Consider the following 17947-nt stretch of genomic DNA (forward strand, 5'->3'; position numbering starts at 1 on the left):
TAGTTGCTCAGTCTCATGAGACTGGGTGTCTCAGCTGGAATCCAGAAGCTGTAGGCTTCAATGGATGTGCTGGGAAAGTGAGTGGAAGCAGGTGAAGAAGAACTAACCCTTTCTTCTTCCACTGTCCTTGTGTAGGCCTCCAGCAGAAGATTCCTTCTGCCCAGATTAAAGATGGGCCTCGAGATCTGGATTAAAGGCATGTGTCAAATACAGATCAAAAGTATGTGTAATTCCACCTCAAGACCTAGATCAAAAGCCTGTGACTTTCAGACTCGTGATCCAGATCAAAGGCATGTTGTCTTCCTGCCTCAAGATCTGGATCACAGGTGTGCCCTGCATTTCTGGATTTTAGTTTGTTCCAGACGTTGTCAAGTTGACAACCAAGCATGGCCATCACAGTTGGCTTGTTCTTTTATCTACTTGTGTTCTATCTGGTGACATCACATTCAAGAGTCAATGCTTTAATCCCACAGCTGTGCCCTATCTAAAGCAAATGAAGTTGATCCTCAAAACCAGCCATCTCAGTTGCCTTGACTTCCTTGGTGCTGACTGTATGGTTCCCTCAGTGCGTATTGGAAAAACACATTAGTTTAATAAAAATGCAATTGCTTACTGTCAGTGTTATCATTCATTCAGGCTATAAATAAAACATCGTCTCACCGTTCTGGAGGCTGTTAGCCCAAGATAAAGGTGACAGATTTGAAAGTGTTGAGGCCTCTTCCCTGGACTCCCACTTGGCATGTTGTTACTGTGTCCTCCCATGGTGAGTAGCTCAAGGGAGCTCTGTGGGTTCTCTTTTAGAAGGGTGTAGATTCTATACACAAGAGCCAGTCACCTTCCCAAAGACAGAGAACTAGTTTCTAAGCTCACTTAAAACCTCTTGGCAATCTTGAGATCTCATTAAGTTTAATTTACTGTACTCTGTTGAGCTGTGTATGCATCTGGCTTTCACACATATATGTGGCTTCTGTCAGTTCTCTCCCTTGTGGCCCTCATGCCACTCGGGTCTGTTTCCTTTCCCTTCCTCATCTGAACACATCTGAATGCACCACTGATCCTGTGTTTCACATATATGATGCCAACGGGCAATGTTGCTTCTGATTTTAAAGTTCCTCTGAAATGTGATGTTTGTTAAATGTTTCTCAGGCACACCAAGACAAGGTTTCCTTCCACTTCTTGTGAAGAGCTCATATAAGAAGGTGTCTAGGTCTGTGATTCACTAAGCTCACTTTGGCCAGGAAGAAGGTTGCACAAATTACCCATGTGTGAGACAGCAGCATCTTAGGCCAAGTTAGAAATAGGCCAATCGGAAACATTTAGAGGGACCGGAGAGGTGGCTTGGTGGGTAGGAGTAGCTTATTCCTCTTGCAAAGGATCCGGGTTTGGATCTCAGCATCCCCATGGCATATTGCAAGTTCCAGGGGATCTGACACTCCCTTCTGACCCCTGAGGGTACCAGACACACATGTACAAACACATGCAATGCTAACAAAGCAGTCATACAAAGAAAAGAATGCTTGCACGTCAGTGGGGGTTGGAGATACTGGATTTGGGAAATGAGGTTGAGAGAAATATTTAGCCCCTCGGTCAACTTGTCTATGTGGACAGGCACCATTTTTTGATCTGCGGACTATTATGAGAGCATCAACTCTGAACATAAGAGTGAGATGTTTTTATGAACTCCCCAAAATAAGCAGGATTTTGAGATAGACCCCAGACTGCATGAGGACAGGCTGGCTGAATGACAGGCCCAAATATCATTGACAGCTGACAGTGATGGAGTGACAGGAAACCTAAGAACTTTGAGGATTCCTTAGGGATAAACACAACAACAAAGACAGAAGCAATGATTAGAGAAATGTTGGAAATAACTTTTCTTGTCTGAGAAGAGTTCGGGGTACCTGGGTCACAGGGCATCAGGGACCTGGAAGAGGGCCCTGAAGGTGCAGAAGCTTCTGTTCATAAAATCGAAGCGTTATGCCGATGAACTTCAGTGTCTAGGTAAATGAATAATGATGTTGAGAACTTGAAATGTTGAGAGACCAATATGTGTCCAGCAGGATAGAAACTACAGTTCTCTCTATAATATCATAGCTGGAGCAAAGGCCACTGAGGCACGCCTTTGCTAAGGGATGGTTAGTTTAGTTATTCTGGCTGTATAGGAACATGCATGCTCCCAGAAGAGCCCATGCTATTCCAGACATCCCCAGGAATAACAAGGATGAAGGTCGGTAATATAGTTGGGCAGGATAGCACTTGCCCTGCACAAGGCCCTCTGGCTGAGAATGCTCGCACAAACTGAGATGTCACCCCTCCCAAGGCCAGACTTACCCACAGCTGCAGGCTGAGGAGTGTGAGAGATAACCGCCTCACACGGGTCACAGGTGATTATCCCATCTTAAAGGTTGAGTGAGTGACTCAATGACTCTTTTATGTGGATATACTTTTTACTAGTAACAAAAGAAATGCAAAACGATGACATGACCTATGAGACATGACACTCTTAGGAGGTGTGGCCTTGTCCAGTGGGTGTGTTATTGTTGGAGGAAGTGTGTCACTGTGGAGGTGGGCTTTGAGGTCCTATGCTCAAGTTCCACCCAGTATGGAGGAGATCCTCCCCCTGGCTGCCCGAGGAAGATAGTCTCTCTCTGGCTACCTTCAAATCAAGATGTAGAGCTCTCAGCTCTTCGTGCACCATGACTGCCTGGACACTGGCATGCGTCCCATCATGATGATAATGGACTGAATCTCTGAAACTATAAGCCAGCCTCAGTGAAATGTTTTCTTTCATAAGAGTTGCCTTGGTCATGATGTCTCTTCACAGCAGTAGACCCCAATCTAAGACAACTGTGAAAAAACTCATATTGGATTAAAAGGGACCTAGGTTGCATAATTAGAACTGCGCTGTGTGCAAAGCCTGGACTCCCCTCATAAACTCCCTGAAATGCGCACCACTTTAGGGAAACTCTTGAGCTGCTAAGTGGAAGCCTGTGAGAGACAGAAGACCCAGGCCGGTTAGAAGATGGGCAAAGACAGAAGAGGCAGTAAGGAGAGCAAGCACAGCTGGGGATACAGACAGCAGGGAGAAGGTCCATGGGGTAGCAAGACAGTGCAGCCTAAGACTCGGAAAGAGAAGCATTAACCCAGCAACCTTCTCAGCACATAGTCTGGGTGATGATGGTTCTAATGAGGAGGAGAATAGTCAAATCACTTTCTAAAATCTCTAGTCTGATCACACAATGACTTTTAAGGGACAGTTTTGGAAATAAAGTGTGCACAAGTTAAGAAGCAAACGCATGGTGGCAAGTCAAAGAAAGAAAAATCTAATTACAGCATCAGAAAGAGTATGCCCTAGTGTAGGCCGGCCTTCCTTCCTTCCTTCCTTCCTGCCTTCCTTCCTTCCTTCCTTTCTTCCTTTCTTCTTGTTTGTGTATGTATGTGTCTGTCTGTCTGTCTGTCTGTGCATGCTCATGCACACACACACACACATGCACACACTGCACACGTGTAGGTCAGAGGTCAACCGTGAGTATTGTTTCTCAAGTACATTCTGCTTCTTCCTTGAGATGTGAGACAGTCTTTCACCAGCTGACCTGGCCAAGGCAGGCTAGGTTGGTTAGCCATCGAGCCCCAGGGACTGACCTGTGTCTGCCTCCTCAGTGCTGGGCTGTAAGTACACCGCCATACCTGGCTTTTCTTACTTAGGTCCTGATGTGGAACTCAGGTCCTCATGTTACACAGTTCCTGCTGCTCAGCTGGCTCTGCCTCAGGTCCTGCTGCAGTGAATTTCAGTGTATAGCTTGTGAGACTGGAAACACCAGAAGGCCAGATAATCAAAGACTTGAAAGCTAGAATGCAAAGAGGATTGGTGGGAATTCTCAGCAAGAATGCAGATGAAGAACAAGCCATAAACGATCGGCCCCACTAACATCCACAGGCGTCAGGGAAAGGCCAGTGGAGCTGTGTCAAAGATGTGGTCATCACAGGCTAAATTACAAGGCCGAAGGATGTTTTCCCGGGGAAGGGCACTCTCCTGAAAGAAGACCAGAGCACATCTACTTTTCTGCTTTTCACATCTCCTGACCCATCACCTCACAGCATCCCTTCTCCTCACTGGCCCTCCCTCTCCTCCTCCCTAGCCCTCCCCCTCTTCCTTACTAACCCTCTCCCTCCTCCTCCCTAACCTCCCCCTCTTCCTTACTAACCCTCCCCCTCCTCCTCACTAACCCTCCCCCTCCTCCAGCTCTTTCCATGAATGTCTGCTTTCTGTAACTACAACATGGTGGCTCTAGGGACTTGCTCCTCTGTGACCTCCAAGTCATCAATTCTCAACCTGTAGGCTGTGACCCCTTTGTGGGTCAAATGGACCTTTCATAGCAGTTGCCTAAGACCATTGGAAAACCCAGACTGGAAAACTCAAGATTCGTAAAGGTAGCAAAAGTACACTTATAAAGTAGCAATGAAATTAATTGTATGGTCGGGGATCACCATGGCAAGAGCAACTGTATTCAAGGGTCGTTGCATTAGGAAGTTGAGAACCACTGCTCTAAGCGAAGCAGTTCGTTTTCGTGGGTCCTACTCCTGAGATCCCGGCCCTGAGGTCACCAGCACTCTGTCCTTTATTGTTTCTAGTCCAGCTCCTCCCCAGCTCCAAAGACTCACCTGATGTGAGCCTTAAGTACCTTGCTGCCAAGCTTCTCCTTGTCCTTGTGGGTCCAACACTGCCCAGTGTTCTCTGAGCATGCAGTAGACGTCCCAGACCCCAGATTGGTCTTCCCCGTCACTGTCGTGCTCACCATTGCATGTGACGTCATCCACATTCTCATGAAGACCATTTGGCCCCGGTATTCTTTGGCTCCTTTTCCCCTACATCTTCAAACCATGTTAAGCTGGAAACACGGTCTCTCTAAGTTGGAGTCATTCACCAATTAAGTGGCGGGTGCTTTCAATCCCGTCTCTATCCACACCTTGGTGGCTCGCTTTCTCACTAGAACTTCCATTTACGGACAGCGCCCGTCTTGTCCATTGATCTCTGTTGCCCGCTCTGTTTCTCACCAGCAGAGATCTCACCAGGGCTGTCTTGTACCCTCGCTTTCAAATCCTCAGCATCCAGGAGAACTGTCCTCTCCATGTCAACATCTGGAGCTGGCAACAGCAGAGAACACACACCCGACAGACCGTACCATTGAAGGCCCAGGCGCACCCTCACCTCTGAGCATTTTTTTGGTTCTCTCTACCAGGTAGCCATGCTATTTGATGTGTGTGTGCACGCGGGCACACATGCTGTATTAGTTCAGTTCATTGTGGCGAGCAGGCTGTGCCCATTTAAACTGGGTGCGTGGCTCATGGTGCGTTTCTTTCTCACCGCATCGTCGCCCAACTGCCAAAGATGATCTGTGATCAGTTTTCAAGAGGTTGAGATGTCTGTGGCCGTAGATCCAAGGATTCTGTGCATGTCTTGGATGGGAGTGGACAGCTTTGCCATTAACTGTGCCACTTTGAGTGTATGGCTCAGACTCTCGGAGGTTCAGGTTTCTTCGGTAGAGGACCTTCCACTGGCAGAAGGAAACTGGGGTGTCTATGCTACAAGAATAGGATCTGCAAGACAAAACACCACATCACATTATGAATATATTGAGAAGAACCACTTAGTACTCACGGGGACCTTGGACGCCCAGTGGAGACTGAGGTCCCAGTACTGCGGCTCCCGCCAGCTGCCACAGTGTCTCACGCTGGTTTGGGCTTCGCTCTGGACTGCCAGATTTGTGGCCTACCGTGTTACACTGGCTGCCCAGTAGAAAGAGCAGCACTATATTAAGTAAATGACCCTAGAGTTTGGCTAAGCCAGTTACTAAAAGCGGGGTGGCTGCATCCTGGCTGTGAGCAGCTGCTTACTGCCCTCCGCTGACTTTCAGATGATCTCGAACTGCCCAAGTGTTTACAAACCATGCTGGAGGCCAGCTCTGCGATGCAGAAGAGTAGGGTGCTTGAAGAGTAAGACCATGTTGCTTCCTGGCCCAAATCATCATCATCGGCACCTCTAACCATGCTCTCTCGGCTCCGCCGCGTTGCCTCTAAATTCTATGGGCTACTGTTAGTAAGTACTCAGCTGTCGTTTTGTGAAGGAGCCTGTGGAGAGGGTCAGGGTGTGGGGTTTGTCTTTTGCTGGTTCTCAGTCCTCTGGAGAAGCCGTCCATCATGTGATCACGTCTGCATAGCGAAGGCGGCCTTTGAAATCTCTCTCTTCTCGCCTTAACGGTTACCTCACAACTTCAAGTATGTTGTCTGACACATTTCCTTTGCCTGTTTTCGTACTGCCTTTATTCCTGATCCCCTTTGAGATTTGGGTTGTAAAAGTTCCCTGATCTGTGCAGCACAGGCTACCCAAGGAGCCAGGCTGAGCTTTTTCCTCTATGTACTGAAGTTCAGTCATGTGCTCCCTGGTGCCTCTGGTCTCCCTTTCCTGCCATCCCTTTCTTGGTCATGTTTTCAGTACTGGGTGTCAGTTTATACCAGGCTTGTGGCAGTGCTTAGGATGATGGGGTGCACTGGCTTCCTTGTCTCCCTCGCATCCCGGTGCTTTTCTCCATGGTCCCATGTTGTTCCGTCCCCCTGCCTCAAACCCACTTTTGGAGAAAAACCTGGAATGGTGCTGTCGAAGGCAGGAGGTCTCCACGAGGTGAGGAGTTGTCCTCAGGTGGGACTCTCAGGGACTCATCTTTCAGCGTGGAGACGCGCCCAAGGAAGCACGGAGTCTCAGAAACCCGGCAGGGAGACAAAAATGTGTAAGAGAGAAAAATTGGACCAGGGGAGGTGTCTTGAGGAAGCCCCTGAGCGAGGGGTGATGTGTGAGCAGAGAGCTGTTTATGCAGAGGAACCTGGCGGGTGCATGCTGTGTTAGAAAGGGCAGCCATTCTGGAAGTAATTGGAGCAAGAAGGACCCAGGCGAAGAAGGCCTCACAGCATAGGCCCATGAAAGCCTAGGGAGACAGTCCCAAAGCAAGGAGGCTAGGGACAAGGACAATTGGTTCCACAACCGTTAGAGTCACATAACAGGAAAATACAGCAGAGCAAATTTCAGGCCGCCTAACACCCGATTCTTCCAGAAAAAAAAGAAAAGAACTTTCTACTTTCAGTATTGTGCTGAAAAACCATCTGTAATATATATGGGAATTGTATGCTATTGACTGTCACAGATGCTACAGTCCTGAGTACCAGAGTAACAGGCTTTCTTTTCATGAATGTCTCTATAAAGCTTTGCAGATCAGGGGCTAGGGAGGTCCTGATTTTGAATCCCAGAGTCCACATAAAAAAACTGGGCATGAGGGCTCAGTAGATAAGGATGCTTTCTGACCTGAGTTCAATCCCTGGGTCTCACATAGAGGTAGGAGAAGGCCAACTCCCAATGATTGTCCTTTGACCTCTACATGTACGAGAAGGTGCAGACCTCCCAGATAGATAGATAGATAGATAGATAGATAGATAGATAGATAGATAGATAGATGATAGATAGATGATAGATAGATAGATAGATGATAGATAGATAGATGATAGATAGATAGATAGATAGATAGATAGATAGATAGATAGATGATAGATAGATGATAGATAGATAGATGATGGATGATAGATAGATAGATAGATAGATAGATAGATAGATAGATAGATAGATAGATAGATAGATAAGCAAGCAAGCATTATGAGCTGGATATGGTGGTATATCACTGGAAAGGGGAGGCAGGAGAACCCCTCAGGGTTGCTAGCTAGCCAGCCAGTTGGTAAGCTCCAGCTTCAATGAAGGACCCTGTCTGAAAAACTAAGGGAACAAGTGATTGAGGAAGACCCCTGACATCTCTGTTCTAGACATATACACATATGCACACACACATGTTGCACACAGATACATACATGCACACAGACACATGCATGCACACACACATGCATACCTAATCACATACATATACACATACCGCACATGCACACACACATATGCATGCACACAGACACAACACACAGATAAACACATACATGCACACACATGTACACACGTACACGCAAATGCACACACAGATACACAGATACATGCATACATACAGGCACACACCCTCACACACATTACACACATACATGCACACACACGAATGCACATACACAGATACACTTATTCATAGAAAGAGAGAGATATAAACACACATAGGAACATGCACATATACATACAGCCTCACAGTCGAGACAATTTGGCAAACAGCCTCACCCCGCGTGCACTGCAGACACGTGCAGAGGCCTCCATTAGCAGAGGTTTCCCTGGGAAAGTGAACAGACTTCTGTAATAGACTTCCTTTTTTCACCCAAGCACATGGCTTCATTTTAATACCTTTGGCCATTTAAAACTGGGGCCACCCAGCTGCTTCCAGGACTTGCATTGGCAAAGACATGGGATTTCCTGAATAAAAGGTTTGGGTTCAGTTTAAAAAGTGAGAAAGTGGAGGTTAACCAAGGGACTTACTTGGTTTCCCAGAAGGTGTGGGCATCTGCCCCGAGGACGACCTGTGCCTTGTTTACAGGAGAAAGCTGGAGCTCGGTAGCTGATTCTGTGGGTCAGAGAAGACAGAGCTCTGTGAATCTCCCAGCTCTCCTAGCCCCTCCCCCACCTCACTCTGTGCCTGTGAGGGTGCATGTATGTGTGCATTGTGTGCACACGAATGTCTATGTAAAGCTGCCTGTGAGCACTGGGTTGTACTTCTATCAAAATCAGATCATTGCAGACAGAGAGTTGACAGAATTCCTGTGTGCTGTCTGTGCTGACTGACCTGCTCCGGTAGCCCACGTTGCAGAGGAGACTAGGTAGCTTTGTCCTGAAGAATGGTCGCTCGCTCCCTCTGTAGAATGGACAGAAGGGTTATCCATACCCTTTCCCAGCAGGGGGTGTGTGTAAAGAGCCACAGGAAAGGGCTGGTGGGGGTCACTCAGTCAGCAAAGTGCTTACCCCTGCCCTCAAAGCAGGAAGGTGGGTGTAAGCTACAGGATTAATGTAAAAAGGGCAGACATGGTGCACAGTTGCGAAAGTAGTGCTGAGGAAGCAGAAACAGGAGAGTCCCTGGGCTTGCTGGCCAGCTAGCCAAGCCTAGCTGGGAAGTGACTGAAGTTGACCTTTGACTTTCACAGGGATGCTCACAGCACACACATGCCACAAGCACACACACACACACACACACACACACACACACAGAGGAGGGAGAGAAAGACAGACAGAGACAGAATCAGAGACAGACATTTACAGAGACCTGTGGTGGTTATACCTGGCTACTTTCCTCCTGTTCTGTGGAGTTCCTGTACCCACCCTGGAGATACGACATCCACCCATTGGCCCAGCAGAGCTAGATCTCCAAGGGGTTCCCTAGGAATTTAGAGTCAGCCTCAGTTTTGCTTGGATTCCACACCACTTGTCTTGCTCTGTTCTTGCCTCTCCACTTGTGCACTTGTAGACACTGTCAGCCTTCTCCTCCTCTAGGTGGGGTGTCACATATCTCCAAACAGCTGCAGTCTGAGATCTACCATGTAGAACTCTGCAAGGGCATTTTGGGAGGCCATGACCTGCAGGGCATTCTCTATCCCAGATCCACCAGGATTTCATGTCAGTCTAGACTGGATTCTGTTTTAAGGACACAGGTAGTTTCTGCAGGATAAAGAAACAGCGTAAACTCACATGGAAACATGAGGTGCAAGGAAGCAGAAGAGAAAGGAGAGAGAGAAGGAGAGGAACAGGGTGAGGGAGAGGGAGAGAGGAAGAAGGTGATGATTTTGGAGAATCGTCTTTGTGTACTAAGGAGTGGGTCAGCTATGCTTGAAGCAAGAGGGAGCACACTGCCGTGGTCACCTTCGGGTTACCGTTAGCCGTTATTTAGTCTTGTTGGAAGACAGAGGGATCCGTTCTCCCTGAGCTCTGCATCCTGACCATGGCACAGAAGAGGGCGCGTCAGCAGCATCCTTTCTCAAGAATGTAGGTCACCCGAAAGAAACCAAGGTTAAGAGCCGGCTAGACCACGTGTCCCCTCTGGGCAGCTGTGACTTTCAGACGCACAGGCAGCTCATGGCTCACAGACAAGCTTTTTCTATAAAGGGGACCTTGGCCTCAAGCAGAAGTTGAGTGTGACACTGAGCTGCTACAAGGAGACAGTAGCATGAAGCGACGAGCGTGTGGCATTATCACAGGTGGCGACTGATGCCCCGCCCCATGGTGCTTCGAGGTCCCCGTTAAGCCTTTCCTTGGGAACTACAGGCACACTGGGTACAGAAGCACAGGCCCCTGCACAGGGATTGCTGGCGCCATGTTCACAGTGCCACAGACCCAAGGCTGGCTGGCCGTTGGGATGGCTTCTTTCCTTGCCTGCATCCTGACCTGGTCCTGGAGCAAAGTGTATTGTCCAAAGTATTGAGATCTGGGTTGGTCCCCGAATGCTGCGGTGTGTGGACTACCTGACTTGGTCTTGTTTCCCGCAACGAGTCCGACTGTCTTTGCTTATCTTCAAGCTCTGTCTTGCAGATGTTGCTTCTGAATCCAATGCCTGCATCACCTTCATCAGTCGTCATCTCAGATTCTTTTCCTGGTCATGACGTCTTAGGGGCTTAGGAGTGTGTATCCATGTGCTTAGGTATTAATGAGGCTGTAAGACTCGAGACAAGCCCTCTGAGCCCTACGTTCAGGATGTCCCACTCACAGAGACACAGAGATGGAGATCAATGCAATAAGCAAGAGGTTTAATAATCCAGTACACTGGGGTGGCCCTGTAATCAGGACATGGGTGACCCTGAAGAACAAAGGCCCACACCCTTTATACTGTTTCAGGGTATAGGCTTTAGGTTACAGCATGAGTTGATTATTTCTCTTTGGTGGGGCCTATTACCTTTTGAATTCATTGGTGGCCACCTATTATCCTTTGAAATCATTGGAGGCCCTTGGTGGGGAAATATCTTTGGCTCGCACAGTGGGTGGTGAAGGACTCCTGCTAAGGGCGGTTAGCTCATTTCCTGGAACAGGGTGTTTTCCTAAATTCCACCTGGTGCTTGCCTAAGGCAGCCTTTGTCCTTAAGTTTGAATCTTACAAGGCATAGGTGTGTGAGTGACTGCGGTGGACGAGCATGTGTACACACATGAGCTTGCGTGCACACATGTCCTGGAAGACTCCTCATGCCGAGAGCCCCCAGGAGTCTCTGCTCCCTGCTCATTCTGGTTCCTTTCCTCTCACCTTTTCAGTTCTAATCCTGTTTGTCTCACATCCTGTGGGACAGTGAGCCTCTGTTAAGGACTGGTTGCAACTGGCTGACTCTACTATTGGTAAACTCCAATGAGCTCTCTGGATCTCAGATTTCCACCCGGAAAATGAAGGATTCAGGCTGAAATCCAGGACCCTTTGCAGACCTGAAGTTCTGCAGATGAATTCCTTATTGGCTGGTGGCTGTGTCTCCATGGACCTCTTTCTGTACCAGACACTACCTACCTCTCCTCACTTGGTGCCCTGTCCACATTCCACTCTGAAGCCCTGCTCTCTCCTAGTTTCTCCTTTCTTCTTCCGGTCCTGACTCAGTCTCCTTTCCCCCAAATCTCTCTCACAGCGAAGAACAGTGTGGCTCTGTGGGCTTTGGTTCTCATGCTGAACTATCTCAACCTGAATAAAACCTTTGTCATGGGGTATCTTGTTCTGCCTCAAATGCCTGGGGAGCCTTCTTTGAAGTGTGCATAATGGGGTAGTAGTTCTGGAGAAGGCTCACTGCAGGCCCCACCAGTGCATCATTCAGAAGCTGGACTCCTGAGCCTGTCTTGGCTGCTTCATGCAACGTGGCAGATAAAGTCTTAGCATCAAGTGACCTGAGAACCCACACCAGCATCAGTCCAGTTCGAGGACTAGCTGTCGGATACTTGTTGCTGATCTTGTAAGCCAAGCCATGGGGAATGTGGGTGTAGGGAAGTCTTACCTCTCTGACATCTGTCTGGGTTAATGCTGATAAGAACTTTCTGGGACTCCTGAATCCTTCAGACATGTTTTGGTGCAATGGTTTTTCCTAACGAACAAAATATGCACCAGAGTTGCTATGCATAGCACAAGCCAGAGCCAGGAAGGGTATCCCCTGGCCCATGTGCCTGACTTTACAGGGACCCATGATAGTACACCGAAGAGCCCTGCGTGGAAACTCACCAGAGGTTATGTCCTCTTGTGATAGTGGATGGCACTGGTCATGGGCCAGGAGTCTGGGGTTCCTCCTGACATGGGCTCAAAATGCCCAAGTCTCTGGGCTTTTGTTCCCCCAAATATAAAATAAAGATATTTAAAGGAATCCATTTATCCTGGCGTTTTTAACCACTTCTGTCATTTTTCTATATGGCTTCATGCTTTATCTTGGAACTTGGCTTGTATGACAAAAACCACTGTGTTTTAAGAACAATATTTTTTCAGTTTTGTTATTCAAATGTATAACTGTGAAATTGTGATTGAAGTAAGCCAGCTAGTAGTCGCCATCACTCTAAACAGGTAGTTAGTATAGTGGGATTTATTTTTCCCCTCCTTTGTGTAGTACTGAGATTGAACCTAGGACCTCATGCTTGATCAGGAAATGCTTGACCATTGAGTTTTTCCTCCCAGGTATGGAGGAACACCAACCCTCTGTAAATAAATAACCCTTAGTTTTATCATGAGACACAGATTCACAAGACACTGGAAATTTGAAAATTTTATAGGAATTCCTCCTATCTTTGCCTGAGAAGACTAAAGGAACCTAAGAATAGATGTTCTAAAGCCTCTTCTGGCATCAAACCCCAGTATTCCTGTGATCTGTATCCTGTGTGTAAAAAGATAAACTCATTTCTATGAGATCTCAGGATGGGCTGGAGGCAGAATAGAAGCTAAAAAACAGCGCAGAGAGCCACCGAGTACCGCTGGACGCAGGGCAGTATGCAGTGGTGCAAAGGAGATGCCGCCAGTTGTGGGAAAGCATACAGTTTGAGAGAGAGCATCTACCCTCGCTATGAAGACATGGCAGGGCAGGGTGGGCAGGGCGGGGCAGGGGTCAGTGGCGCCCAGGAGGAAGACCTGATGAATAGAGCTGATGGGAGTCCACCAAAGAGAGATTGGTTTGTCCGTCTCCAGGATAGCGCAAATCTGAAGAAAACAAGAGAGGTCAAACACACTGGTCCAGAATCTAGGAACATAGAAGGATCTAGAAGGAGGATGAGAATACAAAGTCCCATGCAGCCTGCAGTGAGCACCTGAGTGCAGATCCTTTTAGATGTGTAGAGAAGAGAGGGGAAGGGTAGGTGGAGGGACAGTGGGATAATGATCTGTGCCTGAGAGGAGAATGCTGCCTCAGGGGAATGGCTGAAGGCTTAGTAAGAATGCCAGACCCTCTGTCAAATATTAGAGGGTAGACAGAGTGGACATGGTGATGCTGGCACAGTGAAGTGAATCCCCTCAGACAGATGTGGTCCTGGGAAGCACCAGGCCTGAGGCGAGAGAGAAGATCCAATTAGAACTCGGTCTATGAAGTTTCCAGAGCTCGAGGACCAATGAACCAAAGCACTTCCCTGACAGAGTTGCCTTTCCTTCAGCACCCAGTTGGCGCTAAAACTGGCTGTTACCAGCTGAAGCAACTGTATGGGTGTGAAACTGGAATTGTTTCAGGATAGAGGTTAGATGTACAGAGCTCAGCTTGCTGGAATTCACTGTGGACCCCAGGTTAGCCTCTAACTCATGGTCATCCTCCTGTCTCTGCCTCCTTGTTGTTGGGATTGCACTGTGAGCCACCCTAGTACTTTGCATGGTAACTTCTATCTGGAAAGAAGTAGGCACCGTGGAGGGGAGGGCGAATGCTGTGGATAGAGCACAAGTCGTCTCCAGTTCATCTCCTGCTTGGACCATTTGTTCCCCCAGCAGGAAGTCCTGGCTGTGCCCCAGCTGCCTTCAGGTCCTTCTCTGAGGGATGGGGAAAGAGACTTCAGGCTGCAGAGCTCCCGCAATTTCAGCAGTCCTTGTCGCTACCTAAGATGTGATTGAAATTCTGCCGCTACAATTCAGGTTTTGCAGTTTCCTGTGATTCCACCCAATAATCCTTGCTAGGCTCTTCAGCTTCTCTGCCTGTAGCTTTGCCGTCTCTACTGAAAGGAACCAACTAAGTGCATTGTGAAATTCAGAGTGAATTTGTAGAGACATTCCTCTACAGACTCTTTGGTGCTACAGGGGCAGGCACAGTCCCGGATTCCTGACTCAGTTCTGAAACATCTTCACCTCACGAGTGGGCACAGCGGCTCTGGCAGAGAGTGTGTCTAACCCCAGCCAGTGCCAGCCTGTCATAAATGACACAGCTTAGCCTTCTGTTGGTGCTGTCTGAGGTGTGGGTTCATTAGCAGAGGAGATGGTGCCCTTTTTATTGCCAATAATTTCTCAGAGGGAGGATGGGACCAACAGAAATGGCACAAAATAGGGCTGCAGTACTTAGCACTGGCTGGGAACAAGGGAACTTAGATCAGAGCCACTCGGAATGCTAAGAGAGCAGCAATACCGTTCATTCACATGCATGGACTCACAGGTTATCAGTGGACCCAACAAGTTTCCTCTTTAACCGCAGTGGAGCTTTTCAGAAAAACCCACAGAGGTCAGTAGCAGCCGTGTGGCTTCCTGTTTTAAGCCTAAGTAAGCAGTTAGTGTTATCATCTGTTATCAGTTACCAGCATGGCTGACGGGAAGGGAAGAAAGGTTTCAGACGTGGCCCAGAAACTGGTGCTGCTTCTGGGGTGCCAGATCCCTTTCTCATCTGTAGCCAGCAAGCCTGGCCACCGTCCCACACCACTGTCTGCAGGACCCCCAGTAATTCTCGTTCTAAATGCTAGGTATTCAGAGTGAGGCCAGGGTTGGTGTCTTCGGAGGCCCCGCTCCTTGGCTTCCCGGTAGCCCCTCTTCACCCTGTCCTCGAAGGCCCACCATGTCCATATGAGTATATGGCACCTCTGGAGCAGTGGTACTGGAGGTGTGTGCTGCCATGGCTGGCTTACAGGTGATACTTAATAGTAACGGCCATTCTTTGAGAGATTCGCTTCAGTTCTCCAGGAGAGAGGGTGTGTGGACTCACACTTTCAGGGAATGAGGCTAACATCACTAACTTCCAAATTGAGGTGGCTTTTTACTCAGTACTTCAGTGTTCGTGATCGTGTTCTAAGGAAACCATGTAACTATGATTAACGACTTGTGCTCTAGAAAGCTCTCTGTATCCTTATGTCTTATCTAAAGGAAAGTCTGGTGATGGCTGTGAGGTTGCATGAAAAAATCAGGCATAAAGACTGTGTATTGCAACAGGCCCGCTCCGTGAGTCTTTTGTCACCTACAGATGTCCCCACAAGTCTTTCCGTACTACTGATCTTTTGGTGACTGAGCCATTGATTGTAGTCATTTACCTCATGCTTCTTCAAACAGGCTTCATGCTCACGAGGGAGGCACTGTTTATCTCGATTGCCTCTGCATCCTGGTACCAATACTGTCTTCTCGTCTTCATCTTTGTTCAGTAACCTCCCCACTGCCGCTCCCCCCCTCCCACCCTTTCCTCTCCTCCTCTGCCTTTCTCGATTTCTCTGTGTGACGCGCACACGGGAAGATAACAGCTCTGCGTCCGGGCGGCAGGATAACGATTTCTCTCCTTTTCAAAAGAGCGTCCTGATCCATCTGATCTATGAAAGAGCTCCCTATTCAGAGCACCGTATGGTCAGGGTACACTCCACAGAAAGCTTGGCAACACCACCAAAGAGAAAAGCACACACGTGTATGTATAAATCATACACACATGTGTATATGCTCGGACATATATGCGTGCAATAGCAGGAAGTGAAAAGAGAGGCCACAGATTTGAAGGAGAATGGGGAGGGGCGTACGGGATGGGTTGAAGGGAGGAAAGAGAGAAATCTTACAATTAAATTATAATCTTTTTAAAAAAAGCCAGCCCTGAGAATTCCTCAGTTCTAATGGGAAATGAGAATTCAAGAATAATTCTCAGGGGGCTGGGGATTTAGCTCAGTGGTAGAGCGCTTACCTAGGAAGCGCAAGGCCCTGGGTTCGGTCCCCAGCTCCGGAAAAAAAAAAAGAACCAAAAAAAAAAAAAAAAAGAGTAATTCTCAGAAGTCCCAATTTCCTTTGATTCTCACAAGCAGTGGAGAACCTAAAAGCCACTGCTACCACATCTGTGACCCTTTGTATAAAGAAAGAGCTACTTTTAGGTGATGCTTACTCTAAGCCTTGCTGACAGCAGCCTTCTTTAGAGGCAGACAGACCCCTTGTTGTCCCAGAAGCCCTCTAGCCCTGGGCAGGGCTAACAAAGGAGCAACAGGAGAGTGTCCATGAAGTTAGAGACAGAGTAAGCGAGCCCATGGTTTTCAATTAGTAAGCCTTTAGTTGGAAAACCACTCTTTTGTCTTAATATTTTTAGGGTGTTTGGTTGACTTTTCTTCCTGTCTCATTGGTACCTCTTCTGGGACACCTCACTTGCATAGCCAGCCTGTGACTCATTTCATGTAAGTGCCACAGGTCTCTAGTGAGGGTCATGGCTTTTCCTTCACGTGCAGTGGGAAGGCAGCAGGGCCAGGCAAAACTTCCATGGCAGGGGTCACTGGGAAGCAGGGGATTCTGGGAAGGTGTGCATCTCTCTCCTCCCGAGAGAGGGCATCTGACCCTCTGCATATGACTTCCTTGTCTAGTCACTTTGGTTGGGCGTCCATGCTAATGAAGCGTTCTTCCTGTCTGTGTAGTTTATGCCCTTAGAACCATCACTGCTTTCTGCTTGGGCTGCTGTGTGTGGCTCAGCCGTCTCCCTGCCTCAGGTACCCACCGCAGTTATGCCTATCTCTCCCATTGCTGCTGGACATTGTTATCTACAGTGAACGGATCTTGTCAGAGTATGCCCAAGGCAGCTGTAGGTACTTCGGCCATATTCTCTGAGCACACGCGGCATTCTGATCTCTCTAGCTCCGAACTGATGCCCAGGGCACTGTTACTCTGATCAGATTGAGCCTTTGATGGCCAAGCGCATCCTGCACTACCAGTTCATATCCCTTCCAGCCTTGTGCGGGGATATCAGGATTTTAATAGCTATGGGTTCTTTTGAGTGATAGCAAGAGAGATGGATCTCCCCGCGTGCAGAGAATCTTTAATTTTTCATTGGAATCATGAGAAATTATGGTGTCTCTGCTTTCCCTCCCAGTCGCCCACCTACCAGCCTCACCCTGCCTCAGTTCTATCTTTAGAGTACAGAGGCCCAAGGTCCAGGCTGTGCCAAGTGGCCCAGCCCGAGTGAGAGCTAAGCCCCCATGCAGTCACATGGGCTCTGAGCACGAGAGTTGCCTCCTCGCCCTCTCTACTCCCTGGTTCCTGCTGTTCACGTGGCTTCAGGTGCAGACAGTGTTTCTGAGCACTCTCACCACTGTCACCGTCCACCCTACCGCAGTGGCTTCTCATGCTCACACTGTGGTGGGTTTCCTCCCCAGTGAGCATGCCCATTGCCTAACTGCACTTTGCGCTCAGTCCTCACCTTGCAGTGGCAACAAGTCACTGATGGTACCGTGTCCGTCTCCTGCTCCACCTTGCAAAGGGACATCTGCTCTTGGGATGGTGGCAAGGTGGGAGACCCAGCCTGTTTGCTCATCACCCTCATCTGCCTTGCTGCCTTCAGCGTCTCCTCATCTCGAGCTCCTCTGCTTCGGGAGGAGACCTTGTGTGTTGTGGTAATTACTTAATCTCAGTCGGGGGGTTCTACCCCATCTTTGATCATTTGGTTCCCAGATAAAAGACACATAACTTTTATGTTTCTAATAAGCCTTTAATGCACTAGAGTTGGGCAGCTATGCCTATCCTCTGAGTTATTAAAATCTACTTCCCTATCAATAACCCCAAGTTATAATTTGCCATGTTCCATCTGA

At 48.3% G+C, this 17947-nt stretch overlaps 1 protein-coding gene across 4 annotated transcripts in view; it reads left to right on the plus strand.

The window, feature by feature from the left end:
- The window catches only part of Rps6ka2 (ribosomal protein S6 kinase A2), a 275284-nt gene that overhangs the window by 103699 nt on the left and 153638 nt on the right, over positions 1-17947 (plus strand). Inside the window, exon 1 of one of the 4 annotated variants that reach the window (XM_039079056.2) lies at positions 5763-6097. The exons of 2 other annotated variants lie outside the window; for them this stretch is intronic. In XM_039079056.2, the coding sequence (XP_038934984.1) occupies positions 6047-6097 (51 nt within the window). In that variant the 5' untranslated portion in view covers positions 5763-6046. Of the gene's footprint in view, positions 1-5762; positions 6098-6146; positions 6277-17947 lie in introns of those variants that run through there. One more of the 4 variants, XM_039079122.2, reaches the window with a different exon arrangement.

This window comes from Rattus norvegicus, chromosome 1 (assembly GCF_036323735.1).
Source record: "Rattus norvegicus strain BN/NHsdMcwi chromosome 1, GRCr8, whole genome shotgun sequence".
Taxonomy (NCBI): Eukaryota; Metazoa; Chordata; class Mammalia; order Rodentia; family Muridae; genus Rattus; species Rattus norvegicus.